Source organism: Camponotus vicinus, unplaced genomic scaffold (genome assembly GCF_025532165.1).
Source record: "Camponotus vicinus isolate PSW18456_S1 unplaced genomic scaffold, iyCamVici1.0 SCAF_12, whole genome shotgun sequence".
Lineage (NCBI taxonomy): Eukaryota > Metazoa > Arthropoda > Insecta > Hymenoptera > Formicidae > Camponotus > Camponotus vicinus.
In genome coordinates, this window is record NW_028141948.1 from 5,124,405 (window position 1) to 5,142,993 (window position 18,589).

At 27.9% G+C, this 18,589-nt stretch overlaps 2 protein-coding genes and 1 pseudogene across 7 annotated transcripts; 1 reads left to right on the plus strand and 2 right to left on the minus strand.

Moving 5' to 3' along the window:
• Positions 1-111: 111 nt before the first annotated feature.
• On the minus strand, positions 112-2,736 carry LOC145963243 (uncharacterized; annotated as a pseudogene). Its single transcript, XR_014436104.1, has 7 exons — positions 2,674-2,736; positions 2,371-2,591; positions 1,580-2,040; positions 1,281-1,501; positions 911-1,070; positions 690-789; positions 112-395 (listed from the first exon to the last, which is right to left on the minus strand). The product of XR_014436104.1 is annotated as an uncharacterized LOC145963243 (transcript).
• On the minus strand, positions 2,675-6,683 carry LOC145962960 (uncharacterized). 2 transcript variants are annotated; one of them, XM_083084489.1, is made up of 4 exons: positions 6,427-6,683; positions 5,656-6,330; positions 2,942-3,823; positions 2,675-2,803 (listed from the first exon to the last, which is right to left on the minus strand). In XM_083084489.1, the coding sequence occupies exons 2-3, from the start codon at positions 6,299-6,301 to the stop codon at positions 3,513-3,515; spliced, it is 957 nt and encodes a 318-aa protein (XP_082940615.1). In that variant the 5' UTR covers positions 6,302-6,330; positions 6,427-6,683; the 3' UTR covers positions 2,675-2,803; positions 2,942-3,512. The 2 variants fall into 2 exon arrangements, with proteins under 2 accessions (XP_082940615.1, XP_082940613.1); XM_083084487.1 differs by lacking the exons at positions 2,675-2,803; positions 2,942-3,823 and having other exon boundaries at positions 4,998-6,330.
• Positions 6,684-10,405: 3,722 nt separating this feature from the next.
• Positions 10,406-17,501, plus strand: LOC145962871 (uncharacterized). Of its 4 annotated transcripts, XM_083084276.1 has the most exons (11): positions 10,709-10,842; positions 11,464-11,553; positions 14,063-14,249; positions 14,331-14,492; positions 14,574-14,723; positions 14,822-14,956; positions 15,024-15,134; positions 15,562-15,678; positions 16,239-16,453; positions 16,539-16,698; positions 16,997-17,501. In XM_083084276.1, exons 3-11 carry the CDS (start codon positions 14,063-14,065, stop codon positions 17,095-17,097), a joined length of 1,338 nt encoding a protein of 445 aa, XP_082940402.1. In that variant the 5' UTR covers positions 10,709-10,842; positions 11,464-11,553; the 3' UTR covers positions 17,098-17,501. The 4 variants fall into 4 exon arrangements, with proteins under 4 accessions (XP_082940400.1, XP_082940399.1, XP_082940402.1 ...); XM_083084274.1 differs by lacking the exons at positions 14,331-14,492; positions 14,574-14,723; positions 14,822-14,956; ... (3 more) ...; positions 16,539-16,698; positions 16,997-17,501 and adding an exon at positions 11,755-11,852 and having other exon boundaries at positions 10,406-10,842; positions 11,938-14,207; XM_083084273.1 differs by lacking the exons at positions 14,331-14,492; positions 14,574-14,723; positions 14,822-14,956; ... (3 more) ...; positions 16,539-16,698; positions 16,997-17,501 and having other exon boundaries at positions 10,406-10,842; positions 11,938-14,207.
• The last annotated feature ends 1,088 nt before the right edge of the window (positions 17,502-18,589 follow it).

The following is an 18,589-nucleotide window of genomic DNA, read 5'->3' on the forward strand; positions in this document are numbered from 1 at the left end:
AAAACTAAATAAGATATAAACTTTTTTTAATTATTTTCTTATTAACTTATTTATTTTTAATATTATATATTTAATATATAATATATTTTTATAAAATATATATATATTTTTCTATAACATTTTTGACACTATATTTTAGTTATAATAGTATTTTAATATCACATCATATCAGTCTATATATCAGTATATAATATCAGTATATAGTAGTTATTTTAATATCACATATCAGTCTATATATCCATATATAATATCATGCAGTATATAGTAGTTATTTTAATATCACATCATATCAGTCTATATATATATATATATCAGTATATATAGTAGTTATTTTAATATCATTTCATCACTCTTGATGTTGATCAGTTTGATCAGTTCGGTTTTTTTCTTTGTCTCTGAAACAATCAATAAATTTAATGTTTAATATGTAATATTGTTGTTAAATATAGAAATATAATAAAGACAAAAAAGAAAGGCGTTTCTATAAAATATACATATAATTACAAGGAATCTTTCAAATCTTTTAATATTTGTTTGAATATTATTTTGAATAAAAAAACAATGAATAATGAATACAATGAATGTTATAAAGGATTATTAGAGACAAATTACATTTAAAAAAGCACCTCAATTAATATTCGATTTTTATAATAAATATTAATATTTATAAAAATAAATATAATACTTACGCAATTCTGCGAACACGTGCAGGAGCTTGAACAATTCAATTGTTCATGAGTTTTGTTATTATTTCTTCGGTTGAATTGATATCATGTAATCGAACAACAGCTACAAATACATATATAGTATATCAATTTATAATACTGTACATATAATACTATAAACATTATCATCATAACAATTGTTAATTTCAAAAAACAACTATAACGACGTATACTTGAAGTCTTACCCATAATTAAATTAACGATTTTAAAATTGCGAAATGTAGTTTTTCCTCGAGCTCCTTTCCAACTGTATGACATTAATATGTCATCCTTTATTAATGTTTTGAAAATGTTTTTTATCATATCTTGTAAATTTGTCCCGCCTTCCAATTTCAAAAAGTCTCTCTAAAATAATTTGAAATATGTAAATTATTAAAATAAAAAATAAAATTTGTAAATATGTAAATATGAAAAATATACAGAATGGTATATATATATATCAAACGACTATATATAATCATTCACATAATTATTTAATAATTATAAATAATATAAATTATAAATATAAAGTATTATTAATAATTATAATTATTAAAAGTAAAAATAGACATTTACCATTTTCACGAAAAACTCTTCATTTTTTAAATTTTCTTCAAAAAGTTGCAGCTCATTAATCGATGAAATAGTGTTGAATGTAAAAGCTTCTTCATTTATATTATTTTCTTGATTTCTAATGGTTTGGTCTGTTATTTTATTCTCCAATCTATTGAGCCTTCTATCAATGTATGTTACTTCAACCAGGATGCGATTAACTTTTTTTAAAATTTCTTTCAATACTAAAAATTAAAATATCATGAATTATATTTTAAAATATTGTATTTAAAAGTCATTACCATAAATTTAATCCTTTTTACCTTTTTGAGATTGATCTTCATTATTTTTATTTGTTAACTCTTCATATTCATCAATGAAATGAACATTATCTTTATCGTTAAAATCTTGATTTTTATTTTCTATCTCTTTTTTCTTATGTTTAGTGATCATTTCAGTTTCTTGTTGATGAATAATCTGCTTTTTCTTTTCAATTTGAACCATTTTGACTTTTTCGGGTGCAATGATTGGATTTTCAAAGGTTGCCAAAATCTGTGCAGACTTTTCCGAATGAAACAATTGTTGTGATCCAGAAAATTCCTTCGGATCGGTAAAGGAGACAGTAGATCCACTTCTGTACCAGAAGATTCATCATCAGATGATGTAAAATTTTTTGCAGTAGCTCTGTCATGACGTGTTTGTTTAATACTTTCTTCATCTTCAGTATTTATGTCGGATATATTTTCGGCCATCCTTAACTTTTCTTGGCCTCGTTCAAAAGTATCTGAATATAACAATGACAATTATATATTGACAATTATAAATACAAAACATAGACAATTAAGAGTAGTGTGAATTATATGTCGATAGCTTGATATTAAGAAAATATTTAAGTTTTCAAATGGAATTAATTCTTTGTTTTATGCAATAGCAGTTCAATGAATCGATCCAATAAAGTCAACAAAAGTAACTTTTAATTTCATTTATTAAATATCATTAATATAGACTCTTGTTTACATTACTTTAATTTTATTTATTGGATCAATATTGCCAAGAAAAAAAAATTTTTTTAACACAAGGATAAACGAGTTTTAATAAATAATTGTAAATATACCTGCTGAAGCAAAAATGTGTAGAACATCATACATTGCCCAGCCAGCTTTTACATTTTTTAAATCCGGTAGTTCTTTATTCCGTAGCCTTATTCAGCCTCTTTTTCACATCATAATTTGGATAGAAGCAAACCTGTTGCTTTTTAATAGATTCTTGCAACCAGTTATTAGGGACTAGTGCTAGCCCGTCATGGAATTGAACTACATAGAAGTTTTCTGGAAACTACCAACAAAAAATATGTATAATAATGAATTAATTTATTGACAATAAATATATTACAGTCATGTGCATTTCTATATATTACCTGTAAGGAAGATTCTTTTCTTGTTTTTTGGGAAGAAAATTGCTCGCACCTCGATTCAGCCATATCCAATAAGTGTATTAGAAGTATTGGAAACCACGGTGTAAAATGTTTAAAACAGAGAACACATAACCTGCAAAAATTAATCACAATTTATTATATACAATTAGTTTTATTAAAAATAGTGACATGCAATATTACATATACATAAAGTTTAGTTAATTTTAATTAAATTTTGAAGTTATTTAGATGTGTTATATTTTAAATATACCTTTCTACAAAATCTTGAGTGTTGATGAGACGAATGCACAGACGAATGTGAATGAATATGGACAAGTATCGTGTCGAATAGTCACAAATGCAAATTTTCTTGATTACGTTTATATATAACTTTTTCCTTTATTGCCACTTGATGAGTAATGCAGACAAATAGCATGCAAACCAGCACACGTAAATTGCACGTTAGTCGGATGAAAGCAACGAAGTTAATTATAATCGTGAGTCGATCGATAAGTCGATAACCAACTAACGAAATATCGATTTATTAAAACCAGAATGTTGTCAATCATGTTACGATGGAAAAATAGAAAATAAAAAATAATTTCTTTTCACTATGAACAATGCAGCGTATAGAACCATTAATTATGTATAATAGCATATGTGTGTGTGTAAATTTATAATGACAGTTTTATTGCGAACATATAATTAAATATTAAAGTTTAATTCTTGCTGTTCATTTTTGCAATTATCGCGTTATAATATTTATTTTTTTTAATTTATTTATTTTATATTGTGTTTATATTGTTAGATTATATGTTATATATTACATTTTAAAAGTTATTTTATTGTCCACAAACGTGCCGAATAGGAATGACATACAATTTTGAATTAAATTTAATTTTCCACATCTTTCCCTGTATTTCATGCAAAGGACAATATATCACATTACTATTTATTTCTTCAACAGCATTAATATCCAGATTCTCTGATGCAAATGGTCGTGAATATAAAATATCTGTTTTTCTCAGTTGATAACCAACAATATATATTGTATTATTGGTACATTTCACGATGTTCTTAACTGTCATTAAGTTTCCACCTTTTGTCATGATACAATTATTTGCTTCATTATTGCAGTCGACTTCATAATTTCCTAATAATATTAGTTTTTTGTATTGCGATTCAACAATATCTCGAATTTCATTTGCCAATATACCATTAACATGTCTTGCTTTTAATTCTAATTTATAAAGTGAATGTAATGATTTATTATTCATGCTCTCATATCGATTTTGCCTTCTTTCTGTGTATTGTCGTATAACTTGCTGCAGTGGTTTCTCTGCTTTACGCAGAAAACTTTTTAAAATTTGTAAAAAGTTTTCAAATCTAAACGAACTAAAGGAATCAAGTGGTCCAAATTGTCGAACTTCATTAGAGAGATGTAATAAATTATGTACATTATGAGACATGTATTCCTTGCCATAAATTTTCTGAAATGAATCTACAAAATGTTGCAACAGTTTTTCTGCATAATCTACATTATTTTTATTTTTAGCACTGGACTGATGAGTATTGATATAGCTACATGCAAAGTCAAAAAGTTTGTATATACGTTTCTATTTAAAACTGTTTTTAAAACAATAGGTCCAGTGTAAAGTAAAAATTGCCTAAATTCTGTGGCTTTCCAGTATGCTATTTCATTTAAACTTCGAGGTCGTCCCTGGCGAAAATAAGAAACTTTATAAAGCGTTAACAACCGTTGAGTGAGGGTTTTCTGAGAGTTTATATGCTTTTCAAACTTTGTAAGAGCACTTACATAACGCTGTTGGGTTTTGAATGCTTATCAAACGCTGCAGTGTTGCAATTTTTGTTCTACAAACTCTTTATATAATGTTAGATGAAAGTTTTGCAATGCTGAGGTAACATTTTTCAGAGTACGTTCAGTAAACGTTGATACATCTTCGTGTACAGAGTTTACTCAGACTTTTCAAACGTTTACGTTTACGCTATAACGTACAAACGTCTTTTAAACGCTGCAGTGTTGCAATTTTTGTTCTACAAACTCTTTACTAATCGTTTTTAAACTCTCGACGAACTTCCACAAACGTTCATGTAAACGCCAAACAAACGTCTCATTTTTGCCAGGGGTCTTGAAAATTCTTTAGGCACAGCACTTCTTAAATTAATAAGTGCTTGCGAAATATTATCTTTTGCTTGCACACTAATGCGTCGTCTACAATGAGATTTTAAGGAGACTTAAGGCGTAAGATTTAAGAAATTGACCAATCACAGTCGAGTATTCTCTTAATACTCGACTGTGATTGGTCAATTTCTTAAGTCTTATGCCTTAAGTCTCCTTAAAATCTCATTGTAGACGACGCTTAATGCGAACAGCTAGTGGTCCATTCATCCACAACAATATCATTTTTTTTACAATACCCAAACAAATCAAGTGCATATAGTCAAGAGCAATATTCGACACTAATCCTAAATGAGGCACAGAGAGCAAAATTGTGGGTTCTCCTTGATGATAATCAGAGTCTATTTGACGTATAAATCCTTCATCAGTTCTGAGTGCACTTGATCTTTTTTCATAAGGAAAGCACATTTTGGAGTTAACGTAATCTCCATAAATGGTACATTTAGTACAGCTCGAATAGCCATTATGTCCTTTAATATTTAAAATGAAAGATTTTGCTGGAGCATCGCAAATAATGGCCTTAACATTAACTTTAATATTACAGTTTAATAGGTCTGAATGATATCCTCTCTGTACTAATGGTATTAATTCTTTCACAAATGGTTGTAAGTATTCATTGGCATTGTTTGGTTTCTTTCGACCATAAAACAGCCCGACTATATGCACTTGGTTTGAAATATCATCTGAAAGTAATATTGGCCAGAAACTACTTGGCGATGATCTGGATATTGGCAAACCATCTATATTAATTAATAAATTAATTTCAGATACCTTCAAAGACATACTTTTATAATGTTGCAGGAATACTTCCAAAGTGTTCGATAGACCAAAGTGGTAATACGATCCTCCAGCTAATGCAACTATTTCAGCAGGTTGCTTAGGTGTTTTTAGAAGCACTCTTGCATTCTTTGGTAAAGTTTTGAATTGTGAATGTAGAGCATGCCTCAGAATTTCCATAAGAGCATTAATTGCATTATGTCTAATTTTATACTCAAAAGACCAATTTCGAAGATTGCACAACAATTCATTATCCATACTTTTATCATCAATGTTCATATTATCACCTGCATTGTCACTCGAATCGTCAGAGTCTAATGATAAAGGTTGCATTTCTTCTCGTTCTTCAATATCAATAAAATCTTCGTCGTCTGTGACTACTTCTGTGTTATGTACTTCATCCGAATATTCTTCTTCATTATTATTGTCACTAAAGTTTGGCAATTGATCATTACTAGGAGAAGATGATGTTGAAACTGATGATGATTGATCATTTTCAATTCGACATTTTTTTATGCATTCGCCCAATGGTCCAAAATCTGTCACACCACTGCTTGACGATTCTAGCAAGAAATAATCTATTTCCGTCTCTTTTTGTGCTAATCGTCTCTTGTGCCGCGAAGAAATATCACGGTTACTTATTTTTTTATCCATTATATACAAAATTATTTATTATATGTAACCTAGAAAAATAACACAATCATAATCAAATACGCATTAATATTGTACAGTTACAACCGTATGGAAATTCTAATCATTACAAAATATAAAAAACTTACCTTTGACTCACTAAATTATTTTTCACATATATAATCAACACTTATACTTTAATATCTGATCACCGCGATTACGATTATGCAGAAACGTGCTCGACTTTCCGTTTATCAGGTTTTTGCAGGTTAATGATGCTACTACGATGCACCATCTTATGATATATTATTACATTTTGTCCAATATGTATCAACTACGTGTTTGATACATAAATATTTATATAATATGCGTAGTATACCTGCTATGTATTACATATGTATTTTCACTTGGATACATCAAACATATTGAATTAATTCCGTATTTAACACGTTATATTTCATATACAGGGTGACCCATTTTAACTTAGGCAGCCAAATAACTCGAAAAATAAGCAAGATAGAGAAAAATGTTTTAGACAAAAGTTGTATGGTTTCGAGGGGGCCATAAGATGGTATCATTGGTTTGACCTTGAAGAGTCATTTGAAGGTCACGTGAAGGTCACTTCAATTTTTTTAAATGGAATACCCTATATATTTTTATACATTCTTGTAGCTTATTTCGAGAGCTTTCCAAAACACTATAATTAAGTACCTTTCCGTTAAGTACTTTTTGAGTTATGATGCTTGAAATAATTTCTTAATTTTACATAAACCGTAAAATATCTTGTAAAATATTCATTTTTCGATTATCTTACCTTAATACTTTTATGTACAAAATAATGAGAGGAATCAATTGGTGTAAAGAAAACACATAGTTGTTTTTAAGAAAAAATATGGAATTGTTAATTGCAAATTACATATTTTTTCTTCGAAACAACTATGTGTTTTCTTTACACCAATTGATTCCTCTCATTATTTTGTACATAAAACTATTAAGGTAAGGTAATCGAAAAATGAATATTTTACAAGATATTTTACGGTTTATGTAAAATTAAGAAATTATTTCAAGCCTCATAACTCAAAAAGTACTTAACGAAAATGTATTTAATTATAGTGTTTTGGAAAGCTCTCGAGATGAGCTACAAGAATGTACAAAAATATATAGGATGTTCCATTTAAAAAAATTGAAGTGACCTTCACGTGACCTTCAAATGACTCTTCAAGGTCAAACCAATGATACCATCTTATGGCCCCCTCGAAACCATACAACTTTTGTCTAAAACATTTTTCTCTATCTTGCTTATTTTTCGAGTTATTTGGCTGCCTAAGTTAAAATGGGTCACCCTGTATAATAAAATGTAATGTAAATGCAATATTATTACGTATTTAATATATAATTGCAATAAAAGGTGCCGTATGGGTAAATTGCATATAAAAATAAGAGATATTTTGTTATAAAAGCTATTAGATTGTTTCTCATCTTAAATTTGAAAAACTCTATAGATAATAAAGAAACTTAGTTTATACATTAAAATAGGGAGTATCCCGTTTGACCACGTTGCGATTGATCACAGCCAATTATATCGACCTGTGCCTAAGGTAACCAGCAACGATTAATCAATCAGAGAGTCCTATTTTGAATTGGCCAATTGGCGACGTGATCAATCGGGTACCCTCCATTAAAATGTAATATTGTTCATATAATTTATATTATGGAAATTTTATATTTTTAGAAGAAGAATTTGCGGTAGAGAAGTGCCAATGATTTTAGGAGTAATTTCAACCCCTCTGGACTTGGAAATTTTCATGTGCCTTAAAACTAAAAATGATGAAATTTCTGTAATTTTTATTGTAATTATTCGTTGCTTACTAAATATCAGCAGAATTGGTAATAACTAAAGATATATACTAGAGAAGCTTATAAATAATTATTTAATTATTTAAATATCTGCAGAAAAACTATTATTTTTTAATTTTTCTTTCTTGTTTTATATATACATTTTCAAATTATTATAATGTCATCACAATGAATCAATAAAAGTACTTTACATATATATATAATCATAAAGAAACAGAAATAGAAGAAAATAAAAATTAAGAAAAAAAAATAGAAAACAAATGTACGAAACTTAAATTATCTCTTTCTTACGGAGCATTATTATGTTTAACATATAGTATTACGTGTGGATTAATTTCTTGCATAGGATTTGCGGCTATACGTATTTTTTTCAGATTGTCTAAAGCGGGGTGCACAAATTTTTGCAAAAGCGCATAACCATAAGCATAAAAAAATTGATTCGTTCATTTCCTTATGCATATACTTGTGGACCAATCAATTTCCTTATGCTTATGGTTATGTGCCTATGCAAAAGCCTGTGCTCCCGGCTTTAAAGGCTTTCGCACATGAAATTCCATAAGCACGTAAGACATAAGCGTAAGGAAATCGACCAATCGCGGTCGAGTTTTGATCCCTTGGAGGGGCTAATACTTGACCGTGATTGGTCGATTTCCTTACGTTTACGTCTTACGTGCTTATGGAATTTCATGTGTGATGGCCATTAGAGACAACTTTGTGAAGGTAGACAATTAAAATTAATTTTTCAAACTTTTAACAATTGCAATTAATTATTAATTATTTGTTTGTTTTGTTGGCCTGATTTTAATATTTGTTCGTTGTTATTTTAATTATTATTAAGAAAATAAGTATCAATATGAAGTTAGCCTATTTAATCGAAATTTTTAATTTTTTTCCAATTATTATATGTCAGATTTATAGACTTCTATATATTATAACATTATCATAGATCTGTCCTTTATATCTGAACTGGCCATTCGTATTAAGTTAGCCGGAAATTTTTCAGCCAACCAAAAATCTCCTTATGGAATCGTTTGTATTTCGTATGAAGATGTTTGAAGTGTGATTAAAAACGTTTGTGAGTAATTAGAATAATTATAAAAAATTAATCATTTTTACAGTATGTAGTTAGCCAACATAACTAAATATTAAAAATTCTCCATATGAATCGTTTGTATTTCGTATGAAGAGTTTTGAAGTATAATTAAAAATGTTTGTGAGACATTCGTTTAATTTTAATTAAATTTTTTTATATTGTGAAGTTAGCCGGAAGCTATATAAAATGGACGCCGTCCTGTGATTGGTCGATTTGCTTATGGTAAATACTAAAATTTTCTTATGTGTACTGACTTTAAGTGTAAGCAAAACGAGCAAATTTATCTCTTTTGTAATTTTTAATCCATGACTAATTTATTATTAATTCCGCATAATCGCATAATATATCATGGATCGTGGATAAGCGTAGATAATTGAAATATGTTTTTCTACCAATAAATAAGTAAATCTTTTATAATTGTTTTATAATGTAGTCATCATTCAGAAAATGATCACAATTTGTGATTATGTATTTAATTGTTATTTTATATTCGCTTTCAAATAATAAACTATATAATAATAAAATTTATATAAAAAGATGGTAATATATGTAATCCAATTAATTATAATTGACAAAATAATTTCTTGTGAAAAAATAAAAGTAAAAAATATAGAAGAATTTTTTTATAGCCTGTATAAAAAATCAGTTTTATGCTAAGTATATTATAATTTTCTGGACTGTAGTAATATTTAATATATAATTTTTGCTATATAAATATATATTTCTGATATAAAATCTATTTCTACAGATAGTAAGATCGGCTGAGTTAAGTCATAGAATATCGGAAGGCTTACATCAAAATGCGAGAGAGAGGAGATGGCATATATCAATATGAATCCATTGCTGATGTTGTAAGAGCAAAAATAGATATCTCTGTAGATTTTATTATTTTTGCATCTGAAAACTTGAAAATTGCCCATGCCTTATCGGAAGTAAGTCTTTTTTTGTATTTTCAAATATATATAAGCGCACATTTTTAGCAGATAGCACAGATGAGGTCTGTTCTTTATAGCTGAACTGGCTACACTGGGCTGCACTAGTTCAGAGGTTATCCTTTTTACTCTACATTGGGAGGAAAGAGATAACCTCTGAACTAGTGCAGCCAAGTGCAGCCAGTTCAGCTATAAAGAACAGACCTATTATCATTATGAGTTCCAAAAGAATTCACTTTTCCTAATTCTTTAAGAATTCGCGTAATCTGTTCGAAATGAGTTGAAAAAGGATTCAATATTCAAGTTCGTTATGAATTTACATAATTTAGTCGAAATGAGTTCAAAAAGGATTCGACATTCAAATTCGTTATGAATTACCGTAATTTATTCAAAAAAGAATTCAAAAGAAGTTTTTTTTGGTACTTTAAAAAGGATTCTATACAAGTATATCTTTTGACTTTTTATAGAATTAAATTTAAGTTCTAAAGTTGTTCTAAAGTTGTTATAAAGAAAGTCTTAAAATATTATATCAGGCGACAGTCTGATTGGTTAATGAGCGTCAGCTTTTTTACTCGTGCGAAGAAGGCGCGCGGATAGCTATACGCATCTTTTGTGGTTCATGTGGTTTTGTGTGTGATCGTTCGAGGAGAGGTTGTCCCTGATCTTATCGGTTAATATATACGGTAAGTGCCTAATGGTTTTTCGTGATTATTACTATATAATTGCGTTCCGATATTCACTGCCAATATTGAAAATTTATAGTATATATACATGACATACTGGCAGTGAATATCAGAACACAGCTTGTGTATTCCTGCGGACTACCAGTTTATGTGATTCGTCTCAATCTATTTATTTAATAAATCTACTATTTTATATACCATTAGTTGTGTATATGTGATCAGTTGTATATTTGATTTTACAATTTTTATCCATGTTGCTAGTATTTTGCAAAGGATTATCAGCATACGAACATAACCTCTCTACCAAGGGGTCTACCGCACTAGCAATAGGTGTATAAATCTGGCAATAAAATAACAAAGGCTATAATAATGGAAAATAATATATATATATATATATATATATATATATATATATAGAGAGAGAGAGAGAGAGAGAGAGAGAGAGAACAAGACCCCTTGATATCTACAATTATAATATATATTATATATATAATATTACTGTATCCAAATTTTTTATATGAATGAACAAATATATATATAAATTATATTTAAATTATATTTATTATCTATATATATTTCTTAAAATTCTTGTTTTTATATGAAATTCTTTTTATGTTGCAGAAACCTGCACTCTTGATTTTTGGAATTGTAGAATAGGAATAGATCTACATTTGCTCTACATTTTTCCAAAATTGATAGCATACTTTCAAGGTAAAGAGATATAAAAATTTTCTCCCAATTATAGTTATTTTACAATTAATTATTTTTATATTTTTTTAACAAAGCTTATACTTTTTTAACAAAGCTTTATATCTCGCATACGTTTTAAAAAGACGTTTGTGTCGGTTAATTATAATAACGACTAATGTATTGTTTATATGGCACTCGTGTTTACGTTGTTCGTTGAGGAAGACGAAACAGAGTAAAGTTAAAGCCTTATCAATAACGCACCGTATAAGATCCTAATATCTGATTATTGAAGTTGTTGAGTTTTGACATTGAGGTTTTGTGTAAGCTATCTGGCTTATATTTTCTTTCCTACTTTTTGCTATTTGAGGGTATTTTACAATAATAAAATTTAAAAAAAAATTATAGTGCCAGGAAAATGCCAAATCGAAAAAAATACTCCAATCTTTCGAAAAGACAGATTTTTCGTCGACTGGCTGCCCAATCGAAAGCAGATATGCATGATCTTCATAATTCATCTGTACAATTAGCAAATAAGCTGCAATCTGAAGATGATACATAGTTTTTACGTCAGACAAAGGATATGTGAAAGAAAAAATAATCTTCAACCCAATATTGAATCTGGAGGCATACATAATACCATAGAAAGTAACATTGATATTGAGAACGAGTTGAATGACGAAGATAATATTATACAAGAAATAATATTACATGATAGATGTAATACCGATTCAGAAGAGGAAGCCGAAGAAGATAATTTTGATGAAAAAAACGCTTTTAATTTTATTGAAGAATTACAATTGTTTGCGGTTGATTCTCAAATTAAACACATACATTTAAATCGCCTTTTAAAACTGCTTAGAAAGGCAGGATTTAATAATTTGCCTCAAGATTCTCGAACTCTGTTACGAACTCCTCGAACTTCTAATTTAAAAATTAGTCCTTGTCCACCTGGAGAATATCTTCATTATGGATTAAAAACAATAATCGAAAACCAGCTATGTGATTCAACTTATATTGATGAAACGGGATTTATGTTTGATATAAATATCGATGGTTTACCCATAGCGAAATCTTCTAAAACATGTTTATGGCCTATATTAGGAAAACGTGTTCACAGCTCTTTGAATACGCCATTTGTTATTGGAATTTATCATGGTAATAATAAACCATCTTCAGTTCACAACTATCTGAGACCGTTTATAAATGAATACGAACAGTTACAAAATGGAGGAATTGTCACAGATGGAAAAAGATTCCAGGTTACTTTACGATGCATAATTTGTGACAGTCCTGCACGGTCTTACGTTAAATGTACTAAGCAGTTTAATGGATACTTCAGTTGCGACAAATGTATTGTGGAAGGAGAGTTTAGAGATCGAATGGTTTTTCTTTCCGAATCAGCACCACTACGAACAGACGATACCTTCAGAAGTAGAATGAATGAAGAACACCATATTGCAGTTTCGCCGTTTGAATCGTTACCTATCGATATGGTAAAACAATTTCCGTTGGACTTTTTGCACGTGGTATTGTTGGGTGTCATGAAATCCCTGTTAATGAGCTGGTTAGATAATCGTCGACGTCCAAAGTTTAGTTCTCAAGCTGTGCAAAAATTATCAGATTCATTAGTTGTAGTCGCACAATGGGTGCCAAAAGATTTTAACAGAAAACCTCGAGGTTTGCAGGAGTTATGTCATTGGAAAGGCACTGAATTTCGATTTTTCTTACTATACCTTGGACCGATAATCTTACAAAATTTTCTTCCTGAAGAATATTTAATTCACTTTAATAGTTTAAATTGTGCTATACGAATATTGTGCGACCCTCGAGACTGTAACAGAAACAATGCTTATGCTAAAGAACTGCTCATTTATTTCGTACAAGAATTTAAAAAATTGTATGGAGAGCAATATGTTACAAGTAATTTTCACTATCTTATTCATCTAAATGAAGATGTAAAGATGTATGGTCCATTAGATTCATATAGTGCTTTTGATTTTGAAAATCATATGCAAATATTAAAGCGAATATTACGAAAACATGCAAATCCCTTGCAACAAATTCATCGACGATTGAGTGAAGAGAACAATTGCAATCAACATCTGCAAGAGAAGAATCCAAAAATTGTGAAGTATCCTCTACTCAAATATCCAATTGTGTCAGAACTTCCTTTGGGTTGCCACAGCGAGCACAAAATTCTACAATTTCGCAATTTTATGTTATCGAATAAGAGGCCGGACAACTGTTGCTTCCTGACTGATGCAACAATCGTGATGATCAAGCATATTGGATTAATAGAAAATGTGATTGTTATTCTTGGTCGTCAATTTCTACAGAAAAACGATATTTTAAATTATCCGTGTTCTTCAAGTAACTTAAATATATACAAAATCGAAAATCTGTCACCTGTACATATGTGGCCTGCACAATGCATAAGCCGCAAAGGATTTCTAGTGACATACGAAAATACCACTTACGCTATGCCTCTATTACATATTAATTGAGGTGATGTTGATTCACAAATTTGCAGATGCAGTATTACGTGGTATTTTTTGACGACTTTTGTAATCTCGTACCAGAAAATTGGATAAATGTAGAATCAAACGAAATTTTTTGGCCCCCAAAACACGTTAAATTTAATAAGCATAAAATGCATAATCTACAACCAAAATCTGACTGGCTTACGTATGAATGCCGTAAACGTCTAGGACCTTTTGGTTCGTTTTTATCAATATTAAATATTTATAAAATATTAACTAACTATACAAATCATTAATAAAAAATTAATTATTTTGCAGAGACTATTCATATAGCTAATCAAATAGAAGAGCATTGTATTAATGCATCGACGAATGATGATACTGATGATATATGCACAAAACCTCTCTTAAATGAAGCAGAAAAGAAACGTCATAAAAAAAAGCCAGCATTTTATGACGATACATCAGAAGAAGAGCAAGGTAATGTCGTTTATGTATAATACAATTATTTTCAAATACAGGAAAACAAATATATATAACGAAATATTTTGTATTTTGCAGAAACCGAAAGATGTAAAGATAAATGTGCTACAAGCTCAGTTCGGCTACCACCATCTCATTATGAGCAACAAAATTTTGATCAACATAAAACTTTTTTGACAAATACACTATCGTTAGATTTACAAGAGAGAAATGAAACAAATATGTTAGGTAAATTATATGTGAAATACATATATATTTATATTTATCTTTAATTGCATGTGATTTTTCCATAAATATGAATATTATATGAATTAATATATTTCTAGAATGTGAAAGCTCATCTATATCAACAGAAGTATTTGAAAATAATAACGTTTTGGAAAAGTCCTTTGTCCAGGATGAAAACTTGGATTCAACACTTGTACATAAAAGTACAGAAAATACCATTTTGCAAAAACAAAGTAAGTCTTACATTTTATATATTTTTTATCTTAGTTAATATTGACAGTTGCATTACAATTTTTTCAGCATCGACATATTCAAGGAAGAAAGCATGCATAGAAAAAGTTGAAGACGTTAATAGGCCAATCGAAAATTTACTTAGATCTTCAAAACAACGTAGAATTGAAGCTACGACATGTAAGTCGTCTGCTTAGAAAATCCAGATATACATACATTAATTCATTCATTATGGCTATTACTAATTTGTGTTTTTATTCTTTATCCCGTGAGCAATTTGCTTCTTAAAATCGAATATATATTAATTGTGCAGCCAGTCCAGTACAAAATCTCTAAATGCAATTGTTTCTAAAGTAAGATTCTTAAATTCATAACAAATTTTAAAGATTATATAAAAATTATTAAATTAAAATTACAAAAATTATACTAATTTTATTAGTAAGATTGATTTTTAGAAATCTCTGAATTCTTATTATATCGATTGGTATTCCGAAGTGTTCTTGGTTTTAAGAATGAGATAGCCAAAAATGTAATTTTATGATACTATGCTATTTAAGTACATATAAAATATTCAGTTTTTATCTAGAAAATTGAAATGTTCTTACAGCTGCAAATGCTGAATTGGAAACAAACGTGAATCTTGTTCTTGCCGAAGATCGGAGAAGAAATGCGGAAGATTACCCGGCACAAAATCACCAGGTGCAAGAACACAATCGTACACAGTGTAAGTTATTAATTTTTACTTTATGCTATTGGGCAAATGAAAAATTGCTCTATTTATATATAACAATAAAATAAGATTTTTTACTATTGCATATGCTATTGTGTTTTTTGAGATACACTTATGTGTTTTGTCATAAGTGTTATAACACTTATGACAAAATAATAAAGGTCGTTTAACTTGCTAGACTAAAAAAGGCTCATATGTTTAACTGAATTTCATCATGACACAACGATTTCTCTTTTGCAAATTTGACAAAGTTGTTAATAATTTCTGTGGAAAATCTAAAGAATGAGGAGTCCTCCACTTTAATTATAATAACTGCAACGTATGTATTTCTTATCTTTTGTGTGGGTATTGCAAACCGTTAATTGTAAATCTTTGTATATAATTTTAGTTTTGTACTTGAAAAGGACCAAAACCGATGGTCGAAACGTTGTTATAAATAAACAAATTAATGGCTAGTATTGGTCGAAATACAAACAACTCTTTGATTTATTAATTTACTAGCGATACAAAAATATTCACTATTAATAATATATATATTAAATTAATAATAACAGTTTCAGAACCGATGACAGAAGAGCGATTTCAAAAATATTACAAGGGCCTCAATACAAAGTTGAACCATATTATCAATTTACTGAAAGATCGTTCTACAGACATGCAAGTAGATGAAGGAGAAAATCTTTTGCCTAATTTTCCTCTAAGAACTGTCCAAGAGTTTGAAGAGTTTGAAGAAAATCTTGTTACATCTTTGGAACTACAAAAATTATATGTAAGGAAATCATTTTTGTTATTTCCTGTATGTACAATATTCAAAGTATGATAATAATAATAATAATCGTTGCCTGTTTTTACAGATTCATGAAATAAAAATGATTGGAGGATCAGATCCAGGCAAATGTACAAGAGCCACATTACGCTTTTTTATATCAAATGAGGTAGCTTTGAAGTATTCTTGGTCTGGCCAAAAGAATACGCGGAACTTTCGAGAAACCCTAATTTCCCAACTTATTGTCGGTAAGTTAATATAGATAATGTTTAAGATATATCCAAATAAATTTGCATAGATGCATAACATAATATGTATATAAGTATATTACATAAAGAAATGGTCAATTTCTTTATACGTATTTTTATGCGCTATGTAAATTTGTTTGCATATATTTCAGCTTTTATACAGTGATAAACGATATTAATTAAAAAAATATCAATTTTTTTCAAATCATCATTTTTTATTGGATAAATATATTCAAATATTAATATTAAATTATTTTTGTCATATCTATATAATTAATTAGAAAATTTTCTCTTACAGAAACTATTTCAAAAATAAAAAACGTTACCAAAAACGATATTGAAATAATTATAAAGAAGTGGCTGCAGCACGCTAGTGACCGATTAAAAAGTAAAAATTGATTTCTTTTACTTTTTCAATAACGGTATAAAAATTTTTCTTTCATAGTTTATTAAAATATAATATATAATATATATAGTGATTGATTCATACATTTTGTTTTCAATTCTAAGTTTTTATTACAAAATATTTTCAAGATTATTTTGTGTGTCTTAACTCTCTTATTTATATAATGTTTAGTTTTTTATAATATTTTGAACATTGTCATTATGTATTGTTCTTTTCAATGTATTTAATTTTTTGCTGTTAATGTATTATTTTAATTTGGATACGTCGTTTTGATAAAAAAAGTATATTACTTATTATTTTATAATAACATTTATATATTAAAGATATTTATTATTTTATATTTTAAATAAATTAGTGATATAATTAATAGAAACAATTAAGTTTTCAAACCAAAGAATATAAAATGTATAAAGATATACAACATATACATTTTAAATAAAAGTAATATTTAATTTGTAATAAAAATCAAAGTATGACATTCTTTAAAATTAAGAAATATAAATTAAAATATATTTTGCGTTAAAAATATATTTTATGGAATAATGTATTTTATACGATAAATCAGTTTGTTACTATAATGCAAATATTTTACTACATTTTCCGTATTGTCATTTTTTGTTGCAGTGTATTTTTATATAGTGAATTAAAGAAAGATTTATATAATATACATACATTTACCGTATAAAATACATTTTTCCATAAAACATATTTTTAGCGCAAAATATATTTTATTTTAAGCATCCAAAAAGAATCCTTTACAACCTTTCCAAGAACCATTTTCAAATCCAGAAAGAAAATAAAGCGACCTCTTATGGAGCTCTGTTAGAATACTATTTCGAATTCTTAAAAAATACTATTTCGAATTCTTATAGAATACTATTTTGAATTGTTATGGAATATAAAAAGATTTCCTTTTGTATTCGAAAAAGGACTCACAATTGGTGACATAAAGGTGAATTCTTTTGGAATTCTGAAGAATACTTTTAGAACAGAAATGGCGATGAAAAAAGAATTCTTTTTGAAAATATGGAATTCAAAAAAAATTCTTTTTGGATTCTCTGTGCTATCTGGGTATTCTTTTATGTTATCATTTTTTTTGTTAATTATTATTGATTATTATTGATTACTTTGTTAATTATTGTCAATTAAGAAGAAATATATATTTATATAGCAAAAATTATATATTAAATATTACTACAGTCCAGAAAATTATAATATACTTAGCATAAAACTGATTTTTTATACAAGCTATAAAAAAAATTCTTCTATATTTTTTACTTTTATTTTTTCACAAGAAATTATTTTGTCAATTATAATTAATTGGATTACATATATTACCATCTTTTTATATAAATTTTATTATTATATAGTTTATTATTTGAAAGCGAATATAAAATAACAATTAAATACATAATCACAAATTGTGATCATTTTCTGAATGATGACTACATTATAAAACAATTATAAAAGATTTACTTATTTATT